General features: G+C 42.9%; 1 protein-coding gene across 1 annotated transcript in view; it reads left to right on the top strand.

The window, feature by feature from the left end:
- Positions 1–1,879: 1,879 nt before the first annotated feature.
- SPMIP2 (sperm microtubule inner protein 2) overlaps positions 1,880–20,174 on the top strand; it is a 38,809-nt gene continuing 20,514 nt past the window's right edge. The window contains 5 exon segments of the mRNA XM_075709494.1: positions 1,880–2,198; positions 12,606–12,730; positions 12,732–12,827; positions 17,344–17,353; positions 19,798–19,858. Of these exon segments, the coding sequence (XP_075565609.1) occupies positions 1,880–2,198; positions 12,606–12,730; positions 12,732–12,827; positions 17,344–17,353; positions 19,798–19,858 (611 nt within the window).

The following is a 20,174-nucleotide window of genomic DNA, read 5'->3' as shown; positions in this document are numbered from 1 at the left end:
TGCTACCCATAAATCCCAGTAAGAAAAACGTAAGGGTTTTTCTTTTCCCCAGCCTTTATGCAAAAACCTTAGCAGCAAGTTCATGCATTCTTGTATTTGTAGATTGCTTCACCCAGTTATCACAGTTGTTCATTTAGAAAGTCTGTTTTAAAATAAAATAATCTACCAAGTCTAAGCAGGTAGAAAAAACAGAATGTGTGCTGCAGCTGCAGTGTCACCTCATACCTCCCTCCATCTCAGAAACAGACCCCTCCAGCAAGACAGCTTGTTTGTAAGGCCTGAGGAAGTCCTGATGTCCACCATGCAGCTGCTTCAAAACTGGATGTACCTTTACAAACCTTTTTAATGGCATTACTGTTCTTGTTGCTGCTGAAAATTTTGAAGTTGTATGATTTAATCTGTAGTCCAATGACACAGCAGTCATATTTTCACATCTTCTCTCTTTCTGTGACTTATTAGGCTTTTTCTATACAGAATACAACCATGACAATTAGAAGGGTGGTCTTTTACTTTCATAATTAGACATGTACCGTCAATTGTAGAAGAAGTTCGCATCGTGTAAAGGCAGACAAGAAAAATGAAGGTTATCTCCTTTCCTGTATGAAAATCAGTACCAACAGAAGCACACCTAACAAGCGTAACATCACTTGTGTAAGTATAGCACCTCGTCCGCTACACTGGTATTTTAAACTGCTACAATTTTCCATGAAGATGAGGGCTTGAGGACAAAGCCAGCCTCGGCGCCTGTCTGTGCATGCTACCTCCCAGCTGCAAGGCAGCATGGCACACCATTGAGGATGACCATTGTAGATGACAGCAGGAGGCTGTACCCAGGCCCCCGGAGATGCCCGGCAGAGGCTGGGTCCGCTCCCACCCTGTCATGACAGAGCACAAAAGAATCTGGCTGAAAGGCTTGGGGAAGAGACTATTGGGAAAGTAAAGGGAGGAGTAGTGAGAAATGGGAGACACCAGACTGGGAAGAGGAGGAGAGACCAAGTCATGCTGGGAGGAGTAGCTGGAGGGTCAAGAGGAGGAGCCAGGAGCAAAATGTTGTTGAACAAGTAACCCTTGGTGATTCAGAGCCAGTGTCCACCAGCTCAGTTCTTATGCAGAAGATCAGTATTTGCCAGCAAGCGTGCACAGACAAGCATCGCCAAACAAACGCTCAGATGCTGCCCTTTAGGGATGGTTGGGAAAAACTATCAAAGCGACAATAAAAAAAGCCTCAGTACACAAGTCAGAGCTGCCACAAATGTTTAACTGGAGTGTTAACGAACACTGCCCTGTCCTTGATTATTCATTAATTAGAAGTCTTATTTCAGATGTGGTTGGAAATATACTGAAATCTCTTGCTTAGCATTTTTAGTATTGTATGTGTTGCTGAAGAACTGAGGATTTGTACTGCACCATACCAGTCCCTTTGGATTTGCACACGTAGAAATACCTCATGCCCTAAGGTGTTTACAAGTGAAAGAAAAAGCAGGAGACAACAGATGGAATCAGCAGCTGGAGGATCGGTAGAAATCAAGGCAGCTCTGACAGGCATGGCAGCTAGACTTTTGTCTGGGGTTCTCTTATTCCATATATTTTGCCAGCACAAAAAATAAAAAAAGAAAAAAATCAACAAAATTAGTGGGTGAACCAGAGAAAAAGTAACTCTAGAAAAAGACCTGCATGTCCTCACTTAGATCACTTTCATGGAGTGGAGGATCCTGAAGAGCCACAAGTGCTGCCCAGGAACCATCTTTTTGGATAAAAGCACCAAATAGCAGCTGAAACCCAGAAAGTGAGGGTTTCTACAGCTCTAGTTTCCTAAAGACAGATCATTTTATTTGTCAATGGGCAGTCTCCAGCAGACCTATTGCACCTGTGGAAACAGATGTGGGCCTCACTTGGAGCCAGCTCTCCAAGAACGCCTGCAGGGGCTGCCTCCCCAGGGCTGCCACCCTGCCAGCGGGGGGATCAGGCCAGGCCAACGCCAGGGACACTTGGCGTGGGGGATGATATGTCACAATGCATCAGTCCTTGGTGCCTCGCGGGGCGGGAAGAGCCCGCAGCCATCGTGGTGGTGGGCAGAGGAGCCCAGATGCAGCAGGGGCTGGACCCTTCCCAGGCAGGGAGAGCCCGCACCATGCCCTCCTCCCCCTGCAGAGCCTCAGCGGGGGAGGCACTCATGGAGGCAAGGGCGATATTTTCGGGTAGGTGATGACGCCGGAGTCTTAGAGCCCCTCGCATGCTGGGGATGCTGCTTCAGCCTGGAGCAGGACTGCAGGTCCCATGGGCACAGGGGAAGGGCAGCGCTACACACCACGTACGGACGACTGCATATCTGCATTGCTGGGGTTTGTCCAGTGAACCCCCATTTAACATGATAGACTGGCGATTAACATACAAGCAGCATGGATAAGAAAGGTTAATTAGTAGCAAAAACTGTATGTTAAATGGTGCCATAGTTTTTGTTTCATTGGACAGTTTGATGCTTAGATAGAAAGAACCCTAATTTCATTGTTCATATTTTTCCTATCAAGTCAGTATCTGGGTATTTTTCAACCACAAGGGAATTTTTATTGTGTGCTAGGCGCACACATGCAAGCACACCCAGAGACAGTAACAGGAACTGGATACTTTTTCAATTTGGAAGCTTTTGTGCCCTGCTCAGCAGTTCTCATTCATTACTTAAAAAGTGTGCCCCGCACCTGCATATTGAAGAAAAAGCCCTGGCAGTATTCGAGGAGAGAACGAGATTCTAGTCTGAGGGGCTGAATGAAAACCTCCTGCTGAGCGCCAGCAAGAATTTCTTGGTGTTTCTAGTTAACAGCAGTTACAGAGATGTTTTCCTACTACAGCTCCATTTGAATTTCAAATGCACCAGTATAAAAGAGCAGACTGAAGAATAAAACTGACGGCCCAAAAAACATGTACCTTTATGAAATGAATCTGAATTTGTCTTGGAGCCTGCTTTTCAATTATAGTGGTGGTCTGTGTATAGATTCGTGTTAATAAAGATTTTTTAGTAGTACAAATTTAGCGACTGAGACCTTTCAGTGCACCTGTATCTTGTAGCAATTAAACAATAATTGTATTAATTGTACTTTGATAGTCGCTTTCTTCCTTAAATGCCAAGATACTAGAAACAGCATCTGGATGCTACAAATTGTGTTACAATACAGTATGTGTATTTTAGTAGCACTGAACATATGAGTATGTGCTCTTCAAGTTATGCACAGCAGTAGTTCCTGCTATTGGGGTACGAGTCACAGGAACATAAAAACTGCAGTTTGGGGTCAGATTAAGAATTCATACCATCTAATATCCTTGCCAGAATTGCTTTTAGATCTCATTGACAGTTTTTGCCTTGCAGCTTCTTTGTGGCAAAAGGTGACTCAATTTAGCTATGAAGTGCGTGAAAAAGAATTTCCTTTGATGTTTTAAATCCATTCCCAGCAATTTAATTCTAGGTTTTGGCTTATGAAATGTTGCAATTGCTCCTTATTCAACTTCTTTAGAAAGGTCATTATTTAACAGCTCTCTACTACAGCCTCTTTGGTAATTTCTGAGAGAGAACATAAAATTTATTTAGACTTCCTGAAAAAGTGGAGTCAAACACATGGTCTTTAATTCCAGGTTACTGCTAATTTTCAGGTGTTAAGATTAACAGAATGGCACAGGTAGATAGGTACATCCACATCAACCACTTTCAGTACCTTTTCTTATTTTAACATGTCATTGAATGAGATTGGTAAGAATGGGAAACCAGAACAGCACACAGTATTCAAGATACAGGTGCAGCACCAATATATTCAGTGGCATAATATCTGGAGGTCATGTTGAGTTGCCTGTTTGCTGCAAGCCAACATGATACCATCCCCACTCCTTGCCAGAAGGAGCACATGGTGGTAAAATTGCATGGTCTATGTTGTATAAACAGCACCCAGTGACAAAACCAGCCTGTCAGTTTACCTACTCAACTCTTCTGCAGCATTGTTAATACCATTACAAAACAGAGCAAGTTTCAGAAAAATGTCAAGTTGGATAAACCTATTTTGATTCCAGTACTGTGCTACATGCTGTCCTAAGAGGTTTTTCTACCAAAAAGCTTTTCAACCCTGCTTTTTATCTAATATCATGGTAAGATTGCTGTTACTCTCAGTAGACGATGGATTACATTCTCTTAGGAGCACAGGTTTTATGGGGAAAGCACTTTTCCTGAGAAACTAATCTTGGGAAGTGCTTTGGACTCTTCTTGCTGACTGTCCTTAATCCAATAACGTTGCAACAGTATTGTGTGACACAGGCGCTGCTCCTGTGAATGATTTCTGCCAGGCAATTCTGAGACAAGAGGAATAGTCAAGGTTATTTTTAAAGCACCAGAAGTAACTTAATCGCAGCAACATAATCGCTAATCGAGAATGCACAGCTTGCTATTAGTGACACTGATATCTTGTAATGGGAAAAGTAAATTTCCCCTGATTATTTATAGAGTTCTGTTGCATGTAATGGAGCAAGAATGTTATTGCAGATTTACAAGTTAGCAGATTGGTTCACAATTAGCATATTGTTCATATGTATTCTAGGACTCTTAAGATAAAAAGCCAAGCATCTTTGTTTCAAGTTCCTAATATTCCAGATAGGCCTACAATTACTGCTCCATTTCCAGTGGTTTAAAGATTAGGAGATTAATTTTTTAAAAAATTCATTAAATAATTCCTTAAAAATAAAACGGGATTTGTTTATGTAATAGTATCTGTAAGCTTCTTGGTTCTGATTTCAACAAAATTTATGACTCTTTTGTTGTGATCCAATTTTTTAAAAAATAGTGTGCTCGCATACCTCCACAGCTGTATCCTAGAATTTCTACTGATCTCCTGACCCAACTGGCAGCCCTAAGGTCAAAAGCAGCTTGACCTTCTCATACAGCCTCAGAAACCATCTTCACAAGGAAGAAAAGATGATAAACTGAATGATAAACCTGACCAAGCAGGACTTCATCACTATATCATTTCAGTCATTCTCACAGAGGATCCTGATTAACTGCTTGAATCACTGTTAGCAGGTGACAGGAGGGTAGAGCTTGCTTTTATTCCTTCTGCCCTCTTCCAGCCTCAGGCTCTTAATCAAATTTAGGAGAAAAAGCTAAGCAAATAAAAGTGGAGTTCAATATTACTTGAAGTATGGTGCAGGTGATACATGTTACCTTTTGAAGATATTTAACTGGGGTATTAAAATGACACTTCTTGTGTCTAAGGGCCCCATTATCTCTGTCTTCATAACTTATGTAAAGAAGGAAAGTGCTTGCATTGGGTTTGCATGGCAAGGTTTCAGTAGTGGGGCGGGCTACAGGGGTGGTTTCTGTGAGAAGCTGCTAGAAGCTTCCCCTGTGTGTGATAGTGCCAATGCCAGCCGGCTCCAAGACAGACCCACCGCTGGCCAAGGCTGAGACCGTCAGCAGCTGTGGTAGCACCTCTGTGATAACATATTTAAGAAGGGAAAAAAACAAAAAAAACCACCAGGGCACAAACTGCAGCTGGAGTGATGAGTGAGAATATGAGAGAGGAACAACTCTGCAGACACCAAGGGCAGTGAAGAAGGAGGGGGAGGAGGTGCTGCAGGCACCAGAGCAGAGATTCCCCTGCAGCCCGTGGTGCAGCCCATGGTGAGGCAGGCTGTGCCCCTGCAGCCATGGAGGCCCACGGTGGAGCAGATATCCACCTGCACCCGGGGAGGACCCCACATTGGAGCAGGTGGATGCACCCAAAGAAGGCTGTGACCCCATGGGAAGCCCGTGCTGGAGCAGGCTCCTGGCAGGAGCTGTGGACCTGTGGAGAGAGAAGCCCAGGCTGGAGCAGATTTGGCAGGACTTGTGACTCTGTGGGGGACCCACGCTGGAGCAGTCTGTTCCCAAAGGACTGCACCACGTGGAAGGGACCCACACTGGAGCAGTTTGTGAAGAACTGTAGCCCGTGGGAAGGACTCAAGATGGAGAAGTTCATGGAGGACTGTCTCCTGTGGGAGGGACCCCGCACTGAAGCAGAGGAATAATGTGGGAAGTCCTTCCCTGAGGAGGAAGGAGTGGGAGAGACAACAAGTGAGTGATGAACTGATTGCAACCCCCATTCCCCATCCCTCTGTGCTGCTTGGGGGAAGGAGGTAGAGAAAAATCAGGAGTGAAGTTGAGCCTGGGAAGAGCCGGGGGGGGAAGGTATTTTAAGATTTGGTTTTATTTCTCATTACCCTACTCTGATTTGTTTGGCAATAAATTAAACTGATTTCCACAGCCTCACCCCCCCCCCAAAAAAAAACCCAAAACCCCAAAAAACAAAAAACCTTGTGGCTCAAGAGAAAGGCGGTTTAATTAAAAAAAACCAAAAGCAAAGTCTGCATGCAGAAGCAAAAAAAAAAAAAAAAAGGAAACAAAGATTTTGTTCTCTACTTCCCATCAGCAGGCGATGTCCAGCCACTTCTTGGGAAGCAGGGCTTTGGTACGTGTAGCAGTTGCTCCAGAAGACAAATGTAAATAACAAATGTCCCCCAGGCTTCCTTCACTCTTCCAGATGTTCACAAACAGGCTATGACTTGGGCTGCATCTGTCATCCTGACAGGGTGTTCAGGGCAGAAGCAGTATGCTCAGTTGTTGGGCACCAACACTGGCTTGGTTTGAGTCATCGTACTTGTCTGCTTCCTTGCGAAACTCACTCTTTGTCGGTTCAGGTCATTCCTGCTACATTACTTCCTACAACATACAACTCACAAAACAGATTATTTTTTCCCCCAAGGTTAGATCTCTTTGATGCACACACCAGGTCTCCCCATCCTTCCACATTACCCACCAAGTACACCCAGGTCCCTGAGCGAAGGCAATCCCAGAAATGGGTTTGCCTTTTCCCATGGGAGGAGGAATCCACACTGCCTTCCGCAGCCACTTCCCCATGTGCACTATGGGGACCTTATCTCCTCCCACAGTAGGTAGGGGTTTTGTTTGGGCAGGACCAAGACAATTAGCAGATCCTCTGGTGTTAACCAGCCAAGTGGCTTCTGCTAAATTCATATCACAGTGTTTCCATGCCCCATTGCCCAATGCACTCAACATAGTCTTTAACAGTCCATTATACCTCTCAATCTTTCCAGAGGCTTGTGGGTAATAGGGAATGTGATACACCCACTCAATGCCATATTTCTTTGCCCATGAGCAACCACTATGCGTACCAAAGCCCTGCTTCCCAGGAAGTGGCTGGACATTGCCTGCTGATGGGAAGTAGAGCACAAAATCTCTGTTTCCTTCTTTTTGCTTCTGCATGCAGCCTTTGCTTTTGCTTTATTTAATTAAACTGCCTTTCTCTTGACCCATGAGGGTTTTTTTTGGGGGGGGTGGTTTTTTTTTTTTTCCCATCTCACTTTCTTCCTACCTGTCCTGCTGAGGCGGGGAGCAATAGAACAGCTTGGTGGCACCTAGCAGCCACCCAAGGCCAAAGCCACCACAGTGCTAAAAAAGAACCATGACTATACAAGAGTCTGAACTTCCATACTCTACGCAAGTGCCGCAACTGATGGACTATTTGTGATTTCAGAACCTGCAGGAGGGTTAGATCGAAAGACTTAGACCATCCTTCTGCATCAGCCTTCACCTGCTGATTGCTGTAGCCCCTGGTTTGCACGCAGTCCCTCCAGGGACCCAAAGGCATTTACATCTGTGTGCGTGCCAGGGTGGGAGCACCGCTCTGGGTGCCATCCTCCTCAGGATGATGCTGGCTCAGCGGTTCTGACCTTCAACCACTTGTTCCCATCTCACACTGTTTGTTTTGGCACAACTGTTTCTCCCCAAGCCACTCCCTGAGGCTACATGGAAAATGAGATCAGTGAACTGATCTGGGCTAAAAATAACCAGGAAAAAAACCAAACCACGTGGTTGAGAAGCAGTTGTTTCAGCGCCATGGGCAGCCCCGGGTAGGCAGGCAGAGGGGCTGAAGCTGGCTGTGCTGCAAAGAATAGCATGTGGCATCCCACCTGGTGCTGGTGACTCTTATTAGATGGTGATCTCAGGGTAGTTCTCAGATCCTGGATTCCTATGCCAAGCAGGTGAACGTCATGATTTCCATTTGCATGGGTATACCCAGGAGGCTGAGATATCTCAGATACCTCTTTCCCTAAAGATAGGCAGACAGAAAGTCAAAAAACCAGCAGTAAGATGCAGAAACTGTTGATGCCTATGCTGTTCCTGATGAGTGATTACCTCTGTTTACTGATTGCCATTTGGTGCTTTTCAAGAGGAGATATATTTAATGGATGAAAGATAGAAAGCACTTTATGATGCTGAAACTCTGTCTCCATCTTTTGAAGGAAATAATGGAAGTAAAATAAGCCAGAGAGACATGTTCGCATTTGGAGTAATGTTTGAACTTACGGTCTGTAACAGAGCTTAAGCTTTTCATTATTTCTCCATTTCTTGTTTACAAATTAATATTTAGCACTCAGTCTGGCTTGACATCAGTTTTAAAACAGAATAGAAAACCTTCTTGTCACTGACTTAGAATCACTGGCCCTGGGGCTCTGCTTTCTGAGCAGCTCACTCCTGCAAAGCACAGAGTACCTTCAGCTCGTGTGGAAATTAATAGGTTCTGCTTGTAAACACACGTCTTGGGCCTGCTTATGCTTTTCATTAAGCCATCATGAAATAGCTATTCCTAGATAACGCCAGCTGTGGCCATTTTATACTGGAAAGCAATTGGGATGTTCCAGTTACTGGAACCAGGAACTCTTACTCCAGAAAAAGAAAGTCCACACATGGAATTAATTTGAAAAGAGTTAATCAGAGCAATACCAAGCACAACTCATGGTATTTCCTAAATGTTTCTATGGTTTATGTCAGGTTAAAGATGTTCATCACAGGGTGACACGGCAAATTTTCACCTTGACTCTCTGAAATCTTACACAAAATATGCTTAACTGTATCCACCGCAAGTAGTAATCCTAACCAACAGCTTCAGCTGGTCAAATTAGTGTCATCTGGAAGTTACCGTTTGGCCAGTAGGATGAACTATTTCTGTTGTTGTTGAGGGAGTGGGAGGACACTAATTCCCTAAAGGGTGTTGTAAATTTGAGCAATGGTTCTGTATTTAGTAACTATTTGGTTCTCTGATTTAAATGTACCCTACTAGGATATGTTCTTGCTAGGGAATAAGACTGCTAGGATTTATATGATTATTTATTTACATTAATATAAACAAAATTAAATTTTGCTTATAGTTAATATTTCAGCAGTAACAGTGAAACAAAAGGAAAACCAGTCTCAGTTTTATTTGAATAATTGTCATTCCTACCATCCTTTCTTCCCCCGTTTATCATTCTGGGAATATACCCACAGCTTTCTCCATAACCTTGATCAAATAAATATGTCTTTCACTGTGCCTGGAGAATCAGTGCATCTGGACCAAGCTAGGGAGCATACTGCAGAGATTTCAAGTCTCCACAGAGTATGTGCTGCCAGCAGTGCTTCTCTTTATCTGACCAAGAATAGCCTGCTCAAACGCCTTTGCTAAGCCAAAACTGTTGAGAGGCAGTCCCTCGGGAATCAAGTCAGGGTTTTTCCCAGTGACAGATATATTCCATCTTTATCCTTATTAATGGAACATTTATAATTGATTTTCTTTGTTTACTCTTTCCCTTATTCTACAAGGAAGAACAAAAGTCTAAACTTTGCTTTCTGTATGACAAACATGAAGGCATTCCTTACAGAGTATTAATCACACAGTGGGAAGCATTGGGAGACTGCTTGACTTTCTATTAAATCACAATTCAATTTCTACCAATTATTCAAATACGTTGTTTCTTCTGAAGCCCAGACAGAACAATAACACATGTAATTATTGAAGATTCTTCTCCGGAAAGGGGAATGTTCAGTTACATGAGAGCCCAGACTGTGGAGTTGAAAAATAATAAACCCAATGGAAAAATCAGGACGTAGTTCCAAGTTCTGGCAGCAAAGTTGATTTAAGAGGTTCCTGCTTGTTATTGTTGCACCTATGACACAGTCCACTGCCTCTGCACTTGTGCTGATGAAACTGTTTGGGGGATGTGCTGTAAACTGGACTAGTGAAACAATCTTAGGAAAATTTCCCCATCACCTTTAATTAACAGTGAAAAATGTTATATATTAGCAGGACACCGTCATGCAGAGGCCTTGGAACCACACTGTGTATCAGCTATTAACTCAGAGAAGCAGGCTCAGTTAGTCCCTGCTCCTCAGAGCTCAGCTGCTGATTACAGGATGCTGGAAATATGGATACAATGGTAAAGGAAGCATTGCATGGACTGCCAACACTTAAAATTTAGCCCCATGCTGAATAGGACTGAATCTAGTTCTAAAAGGTGCCCTTCCCTGTTAATGCAATACAGTCAAAACAAAAATCATCAGCCGTTACTGAGAGGCTAACCTGACTTTGAACTGAACTGGAGTGATCTTTGTTTCAACTGTCTCTGCACATAGTGATCTATTTTCAGTTAATATGGCTCCTGAGAAGACATATGGCTTGGAAATGAATCCCTTGCCTGGGAATAGGAGTCAAGTATTATCTACACTTGAAAGTTCAGTTGGATTAACATATAATTATAGAAACTATTCTGGAATAACTCTCCAAGTGTTTCACAAAAAGAACTCCTTTCTGTTCCTGTTTTGCTTCATCTATTTTCAACAGCTGCTCTGTGTGAAAACTCACCCTCCCATCCTGTACCTTTGGGGTTTTTTTTTTCTGATAACTATGATAGTTTGGAGGATGAATATTTTTTTCATCCTCAGCCTGGATCAATACAGCTCTACAAGCTAAAACAATAGCACAAATATCAGTAGACCAGCAGGGAACCAATTTAAATCTATACCAGCACTGAAATCGTCTGGCATCATCAGCTGCTGCTCCAGTAGGAGACTTTGTCAGCACACTTCTAATGGTTTGTCCTTTTAACTAAAAACATGGCTTGTGGCTTTTCCAGAGGCCTGAACCCACACTATGCTTTATAATGTCTCCGTGTGACAAAGCCTCAGGGCTGAGCCTGGTTCAAAAGGAGCTCTCGTTGATGCCCAAAGGCCTGTCTCCCACTATAATGATGAAACATTTGTAGAGCTTTACATATTTCCGCCCCCCCCCCCCCCCCCTAAATATGGATGACAGGTATTCCCTCTTCAGCTGAAAACCTGTGTGGGTTTGTCTGGCTAATGATATTCGATGGCTGAATCCTTATAAAGTTCCGGTTATAGAGGTGATGATGGAAACGGTAACAAGACTGTCCCTCTCAGGCAATTGTGATCTTAACAACTCAGTCATACTAAATTTGGGGTATCATTTTTGAAGCTATTATCCAAGTGCTTTGTAATATCTATTATAGGCAGAATCTGCCTTCAGATGCTGTCAAGCTCTAACAACCCTCAGTTTTGGCAGTAAAAATATCAATACTAATCTCAGGCTGTAAATTGATGCTATAGGGACTTTGGTGATTTATGAGTTCCCATAATACTCTTTTGCCCTGTCTGCACAGGTGAGAGACACAGCTTGCAATCACAAGCCCTCAGGTTAAGTTTCTAGTTATCTGTGTTGCTAAAGCAGTTTTCTAAATACTTGATTTACTTATTTATATTTAGTCCGTACAGCCCATAACAGCAGCTTATGAATTTCACAGTGCTCCTCGCAAAGAGCACCGCTGCCTCTGTTTTACAGACTGTGAAAGTGTGGTGTGGAGGTTACTGCTGAACCCCAGCATGAGTGAAACTCTGAGGTCAGCTCTGTGCCTTAGTCTCCCACCCTCCCACGCCTTGAGTTTTAACCAAAGAAAACTCAGGTACTCAGGCTGGGTGGGAGCCGTGATGCTTCCCAGACATGTCCCACCTGAAGGCTCAGTGGACCAGCAATGGGGAGTATGGCTTGGCTTCACTGTTCTTTTACTGTGCCTTCCGGATTTGCACCTGATCAGCTGGAACAGCATCTCATTCCATAAATTCAGACTGTTTCTTAATTCTACACTAAAATTCCTTGTAGACACATCTCTGAATGACCTGAAGAAAATCTCTTAAAATCACTGGGCTTTGTTATTTAAAGTGACTTTGATTCAATGACATTTTAACTTGACAATGAAATCAATTAAAATGAATTAAAGCCACTTTATTCCTGGATTAGAATACATATATTGACTTAATTTAGTAAACCAAAGCCACTTTAAACTCATATATTCTGCTAATACGCATTCATTTCCTGAACGTGTTTATAGAAATAAAACTGAAAGCACCATTTTAACAGGTAGATACCTAATAAAAAAAACAACAAAAATTTGCTTTTTACCAGAAGAAGGAGGCTAATTTTGTTTAATGTCATGCGCTTTTTTCAATAGCCAGATTTTCAGAGCAGAAAAAAAGGAATGTTTCAGTGAAAAAACCCAAACATGACTCTTACTCCAGGAGGCACAATCTAACAAAAGGTATAACAAGTGTGACGTTCTTGCAAAGCGGAACAGCTGTACAAAATTGTTGCTTTACAAGTAAGATAAAAGAAAATAAAGCACACTGAAATAGGTTAGTAGCAAAAATAATTTAAAGAACAAGTTTCTCTGTCTTTTCTGTCTACAAGGCCCGGATGCTATATGCGATTACAGAACAAGGAAGCCTGAACATACTCACAACATAGAAGCGACATCTCCAGCGATAGAGGGTACCCACAACCCTAACTCTTTGTGGTGTCTGGCCCCCCCATCCTTCATATATATCGCCTCGCAGACCTCACTACCCTGGCAAAATTGGGTGGAGCGTGAGGGAGCTCAGCCATTTCACCAGGAAACATCTCCAGAGTGGAGTGCAGATTAAGATACGGAAGACATCATATATGAAATTACCTGAGTGGCAGAAGAAAGTTGCACTCTGCTTTGCAGTTGCATTCTGAATTATCATTAGGGCTGAGATTAATCATAGACTAAGCAAAGAACAAGAGGGAATACAGCTGTTAGATTAAAAACTGCGCTAAGCAAAACATCAACCCAGGCCTACAGAAGCTTCCAGAAATATTTTTGTAACCGTTTGCCCAAAGTCAGGCTCCCAGGTGGATGAAGCTGCCTGCAAAATAACCTGACTAAAGCATCCTACTTAACATAATACAACAGCTGCTTTTAAGGGCTGAGTGGCTGTGGGCTGGATTTTCCCACATGACTAGAGTAGGCAGAGATGCAGGAGGAGCTGTTTGAGGGAGCGAGGTCTAACGTGATGAGCCATCAAGTGATCCCACCTGACCGAGTCCCAAACTCTGCAGAGAGACCCAAAGCATCAGATTTGCAGCCTCAGTGTGACCAGAATCCCGCAGGGTTTGTGTGCTCACAGATGCTTAAAGACCCTCAGTAACTCTGCAACCCTGCATGCTACTCAGTTTCATGCAGGGCATGGGGTGCGGAAATAGATAAGAAGCTTCAGACACCTGAATTTGTTCCTCTTTCCACGTTTTCTAGATCCTGATTTTGAACCTCTTTCTTACACATCTAGTTACAGCTGAATTTGTATTTGCAGTAGGTTATAATAAAAAGTCCTTCATCTTGATTCCTGCAACAATTTATATTTATATCTGTAGATATGAGACACATCACATTTTTCTTATACATACATATGCAAATTCACATGTGATCATATGGGTATATTTAACATCGCTATGTTTATTGCATATTATTGCATAGGCTAGGGTTTTGATTTTTTTAGGGCTGTATGAAAAAATGCTACAGTGTTTTTTTTCTAAAGCAAGCTTTTTCAATAGTTAACATGCTCTTACATTGTGCTGCAGTGTGTCTACATTGAACACGGTGTATCCCTCCAAGTATACCCTTCTTAAAACACCAAAAATAGAGAAAGTATGTAAGTTATTCATGGTTTTTGTCTGTTATACACCATGTTGAAAATAGACATAACTCATTAAGTGGACACAGCGAGGGGAAGGGAAATCGGTCCCTCCTGGGAGCAAATGAGCCTCCTTGGCAGGGAGGAAGCTTCCCAAGCACAGAGAGACAGCTAGAAAAAGCAAGTAGAAATGAGAAATCTTGGGAACTGGAAAGCTGTGGCATAATTGGGATTAGAAAAATGATGGGAATAGCAGATGCTCCTGAAGTGGTGGAAAGAAAAATAATTTTGGGGGGCCAAAGGACAGTGTGTAGCATTTGCTGCAGTCCAAGAAGCTGGTGAAAGGTTATTAGAGCAGGAGCAAACCTGGAAGAGAGGACCCATGCCACATGGACCAAGTGAGCAGGGTTAGGTACGTGTACAACCCTTTCAGAGCCTGTTTTCAGTCCATTTTCTGCAGTTATAAAATCTGCCTTGACTTAATATCTGCTCATGTGAAACCAACTTTTGCCCTTAAGTGGTCTTTTGCGTTTCTTGAGGACCTTTGAAGAAAAGTTGTAGGGCTTCCTTGAATCTGTAGCTGACTCGGAGTCCCCTGAAGTGGAAAAGATCAGCTGCTGGGTTATCAGCTCTGAACAGTCGCCCTTTTTGGTCCTCACGGGGGTCTGGTGTTCTCCTCCCAAGCACACAACAGACTGTCCTCCCCCTCCCAGGGGAAAGTAAAGCAAGGCAGAGGGGTAGATTTGCCTTTTTGATCCTCCCACCTGGATGCAGAGAACAAGAAGAGAAGGAACTCGCCCAATCTGTTTTCCCCTATTCACAGCTATTCACAAACAAAGGAATATATTCAGTAGCATGGCAGGAAAGAAGCTGCAGGTGGAAGTGTTTTAAGTGGATGGAGCTACTTGTCCGAGTTAACAAGCCCTTGAAATTGAGAAGCCTAACTGTACCAGATCTGTCTGAAAGGAAGTGATATCTGGTACGAAACTGGTAAATCTTTAGTTTCTAGGGGTTGATTCTTTGTGACTTAATGTAATGCAGGCAGATAAAAGTCAGCAGCATTCAGACACTCCGCAAGCCTCATTTGATCCCTGAGGACACCCTTTTTGCATTCTTGCTGTACACCACCTTTCTAGGTCAAACTCTGAATCTTCATAGACCATTTCTCTGCAATGTCTGAACAGACGTACAGTCCTGGCAAGAACTGTTGTATTGACTAACATTTGTCGTTACTCAAAAAACTTTTCCTGCTGAAACGAATCTGGTGTGAGTCCAAACTTGTGAAAACACAAATAAGGGTGTGCACATATATTACACATTTCCATAACCTCCATAAGTGTGTTATACCTATACACCAGGCTTGTGATATTGCTTTTCTGAATTTAACACTGCGTACCTGAATTTCTTCTTAACAAACAAGCGCCAACGTGCAGTACTGAGGGGCACTTTGGTACGTTTGCGCAGAGCTGTGCGTTCTTAGGAAGCAGCAGTCATTTAGGAAAGACTCGTCTGATATGAGCAGGTACATCCCAGGGACACTGCCGTATGCCAACAGACAGTCTGGATTTTAATAGCAGAGAGGAGGGATGTTAGGTCTCTCTCAATTACAGAAGAAGCCGCTGCATGAAACGTGTGATCATAGCTCGATACATTCTGCAGCTCTGGCTATGAGAGAGGCCAGCAAAAGCTGAGCTCTGCATAGGTGACCAGAGGTCCTCCTGCCTTGCCCCCTTGTCCCCTGTGTGGCAAAGAGCAGTTAAATATAGCATAAAATGTCACCTTTTTTTCCATTATCAGCTATCTATTCATAAATGAACTCTCCAATATAGAATGAACTCTCAATATTCAATGGGGTTTCTTTTTTATAGTCTACAGATTTTATGGTCTGCTTTGTATTTCTAAGTGGGCTTTTTCTAGTACTAAAATGGATCTGAACCATTTTCTTCATGTAAAATCAATAGCAGACATGGATTCCAAGTCTCTCTCTCAAATATCTAAGCATCAACAAATAATCACTAATCTCGTTTCTGATCTGCAGACATTGCTCCCAACACAGATTAAAACAAAACCAATTTAAGCTGCTTAGTGAAGTTAAAATAAATAGCTTTTAGAACAATTTATTAGAAAAATAAAGATTTTAGCTCATTATTTATCATATGATCTTTAAGAAAATTTAAGCTAAAATACAGTGCTTGTATTTACTCTCCTTTACACCACAGACACACTGTTGAGATATTCTAATCAAGCGTGTTTAAGACACCCAGCCTCATCAGAATAATGCTTTCAAACATATTGTACAAAGCGGTAATTCTTAACTTGCAGTGCTTCTGCCAGTGTTAACACCCCCAAATTTCTGAAAGTGAAAGCATATTGCATGCTGAACAAGGGCCTTAATGCTGTCACCATAGAGATGACACTTCACAACCCTTATTTGTGTCTCCTTGATTGCACTCTCTTTATAGACAAGTGCTTTTTGTTTCTTGAGGATGATTTCTCTAGATGATGTTTTAAATAATGTCTTTATAGAGACATAAATATTATTTTGCAGTATGATGAAATTTTCAAGATAAGGAATACAGTAACCCTTCAGATAGAAGACAGACAACAATCAGTTTGAATAAATGCGAAGGAAATTCCTTAGTCAAAATGACGAACAGACACTCTCTTTGTATCCATGGAAAAGGATGAAAGAACCTGTTATTTGTATTTGGCCAATGAACTTGAAAACACAGGGGAGAAAATATTTTGGGCAAACCAAAATAAAAATATTTTTGTAGGACTGGAAAACCAAAACCACTTATTTGTCCTTCAAAATCGGAAAAAAAAAAAAAAAAAGACATTTTGAAACTGGTTTTACAACATTTTTCTTTTTTTCCCAGTAGAATATTTTGCATTGTTGAGCTCAAATTCGTAAATGTTATTAGCTGCTTTCCAGTAAATAAAATACTTACAAAAATAACCACCCAGCCCCATTTAATAATAGCTAGAGAGTGAAAATCAATGTAGTGCACAAGGGCTATGCACTTCCAAGCTAGCTGCCTTTCGAGCTACACAATCTTACTGCAAGAAGCCCTTGCCCCCACCCACCATTGTGCAATTGCAGCAGGGAAGCAATTTCTCTGACCGGTGAAGTACCATGCACACTCGTAGTTCTGCATAAGTGCTTACTAAGAGCAAGGAAAATTATATACAATAACAAATGTCATACTTCATTTTAATATGAGAAGGGACTTCAGCACAAGGTTCATATCTCTGAACTGGGCGTATTTAAGCCTTACCATTCAGTGTGGGACACCTCTGCTGGTCAGCAACGTTTGTGGAGTTTGGTTTGCTGTGTGTAATTGCTTCCCCAGCCTTACTCCTGATGAACCCTACAGCAGACCCAAGGAGCAGCATTCCCTAAGTTACTGATCAAAACAGTTGCTTTGCCTCCTTTTTCTGACTTTTACTCTAGTTTATTCTTTCTTAATTGTGTTCGTTTCCATGACAGCTAGGCCCATATAAATAAAACCGCTTGAAATACCAATTTGATTAAGCTTATATCAAATGATAACAATCTAAACACTTCTGCAGTGATCAGCCCGCTCCTAAACACAGAAAGCTTTGCACTGTGACCCATGGGCCAAATCCAACCCAGAGGACAACTCCACCCGCCCTGCCACCCCTAATGGCCACGGTACGGGGAGACGGACTGAAGGCAGGTCATCTGCTCTTCCCAAATACTGCCTGTATTTGGAGCAAGGAGCTGCTGGTTCAGCTGACAGACTCTAAGCATCAACACTGTTACGTGCCAATCACCATGATGTCTGGGCTACATATGCTTAATAGCCACTGATTTCAGAAGCTGATTATCTAATTGCTCTGTCATGTCAGCTTTGACCTCACGCTTGGCCCAAATCCCCCAGTCTTTGATGTTGATTTTCTAGAAATAGCCTGGCTGCCTTTCCAGACAAGGAAAACCAAGCGCAGGGTAGGTGGTGTCAGGGGCTTGTGCTTTTGACCCTGAAGGCAATATGGATTCAACTGATTCGGGGCACTTGACTCTGTGAACTTGAGCCTGAACCCACACAGCTGGTATAGAGGGGGTAGACACGGCCGGCAGAGCTCTGTTTCTCAAGCTGTAGCAGGCAAAAGTGACCTGTGAGCTTAAACCTCCCCAAAGCAGGAATAGGCTCCCTTTTGTGCAAATGGTACAGTGGACTCAAACCCAATTAAAGTTTTTAAGAGTAATTTGCTGGTGCTCCTTTTACTAGAGTTTGAATGCTGAATTGCTCATATCTGCCAGAGAAAACCACAGAAGAACTTTGGTTTATCTCCTCTGACATCTCTGAGAAACAGCGCTGCTATATGCTCCCCTTATCTCTCAACACACCTTATCAAGGAAAAAAACAACCCCCAGAAAAATGTAACTCCCAGTGACTGACGTGATGGATGTCCCCATGCAGGCTGCCTTGCCGTCGCCCAGGGTATCAGCTGGGACATCTTGGGGGGCTGCTGTGGGGGGAGCCGCCCGCAGCCTGCCCCAGCGCAGCCTGCAGCACCCCGGGCAGGCGGGAGGGTCTGCACCCCCCTCCATGCTGTGGGTTGCTGTGACAGCCACGGGAGTGCTGGCAAGTCCCTCTCCGTCTGCGCAAAGGGGATAAATCTGCACGCCTGAGTCCAAGCACCGATGTCCACCCTCGTAATGTCTCTAACTGGGCTATGGCACCCGCACAAGGGAAATGCAATTTTCCCTCGGAGCAGTCGTTCCCCAGCGTTCAGACTCGCTGGTACTGCAACTGTGGCACGGGTTCACACATAAAATGGGATCTCTTTTCAGCCTTTGGTCGGGAACAGGAACGCTTATTTTTTCAAGTGCGTGTGTAAATTCTTCATCAGTTGAAGGAGGCCACCAGACAGACGCGACTGTTTTAGTACAGTCCTAAGGAAAACAAAGAGAAAGAGGAGAACGGGATAGCAAGGATGAAGGAAAGGACAGTCGCAAGTGGGGACACAACTGGGGGACATGGGCCAGTTCGAAGCCTTTGTCTGGCTACTGGTCTAAGTACAGCTTAGGCAAATCATGAGCTACATCAACACTACTTGAATTCTGTGGGTTAAGAAAAAAGAAATTGCCTAAGCAATTGTCACTGCTTTGTCTATGTCTGACATTTTCACTGCTCAATTGCACAGAACCTGAACAACACCGAGCAAATAAGGCCAAGAAGCAGAGAAGTCAGGGAGGCCAATTAAGCCACCCTGTTTTGGCGAGCTTCAGAGGAGCTCTGATTCAGCTATTTGTACCAATTCTTTTCCCAACATATGTCCGAGTCCTGCCCGCAGATAAGCATGACAGGAATTCAAATAAAGACTACTCGGGGCATAGGTGTTCCTGAAAAACACACATGTTATGCTGTGTTGCTTCTTTCCCCAAGACAAATGTAATATACGTGATTATCTCACTCAAGCAAGTTAAGTTAAAAAAACAGCTTCTTGCTGAAGATTGAACCTTGACTCACTTACAGTGATATCTGCTGTCCTGGCTGCGTTTGTGTCCTGTGATCTCAGAAGTACAGTCTGTCACGGACTTTGGGTTTTATCCCTTTTCTGTTTTCCATTTGTGACCTTTAGATGCATTTTAAATAATCCCTTACCTTTCCAACAATTCTTCCTCTGCTTAAAAAATCTGCAGAAATGCATTTCTCTAAGTGACACTTTATTACCTCTTTAGATAATTCTTTTCAAAATTTTAATGGAGTCAAACCGCTGCCAAGCTCACTGTCTCCGCAACCCTTGCACAATGTGGAAGCAAGTAATGATTGTTATTTTTCACGTTCTCTAGTTTCAGTGTCATATCTCCAGCTAAATCTTCCAGATGGAAATGGACCTGGTCTTCCTTCCCAGTACTACTGGAGAGGGGGACGTATACCTTAAGGTTAACGTTGTACCGTGTTTTATTTCTGTTTGACAGACAGGACCAACTCGACAGGCTGCTGAAGATAAAGCAACACATTGGTACCAAAGTCATTGGTAACCACTTATTAATTTTTTTAAAATTTGCTCTAATCACTGCCCTATGAGGACGTTCCCTGAGAATTCCTGGAATAGGCAAATTATTGGCATACTTGACTTTGAAGCTCAAGAGATCTAATGAAAGCCTACCGCTGGCACCCACTGCTGTAGAAAACTATTGAGAATAGAGTATTTAGCTGATATTTTTTTCATAAATCAATAGAAGTATTCCAGAGCTAAACTACAATAAATTTCAAGCAGCCAGAAGAGCTCTCTGGGGAATATTTAATCCCCTTTGAAGAGAGAGCCCTGTTTCACAGAACCCCAGTTAGTT

This window comes from Pelecanus crispus, chromosome 4 (genome assembly GCF_030463565.1).
Source record: "Pelecanus crispus isolate bPelCri1 chromosome 4, bPelCri1.pri, whole genome shotgun sequence".
NCBI lineage: Eukaryota > Metazoa > Chordata > Aves > Pelecaniformes > Pelecanidae > Pelecanus > Pelecanus crispus.
This window is presented reverse-complemented; position numbering and strand designations above follow the sequence as displayed.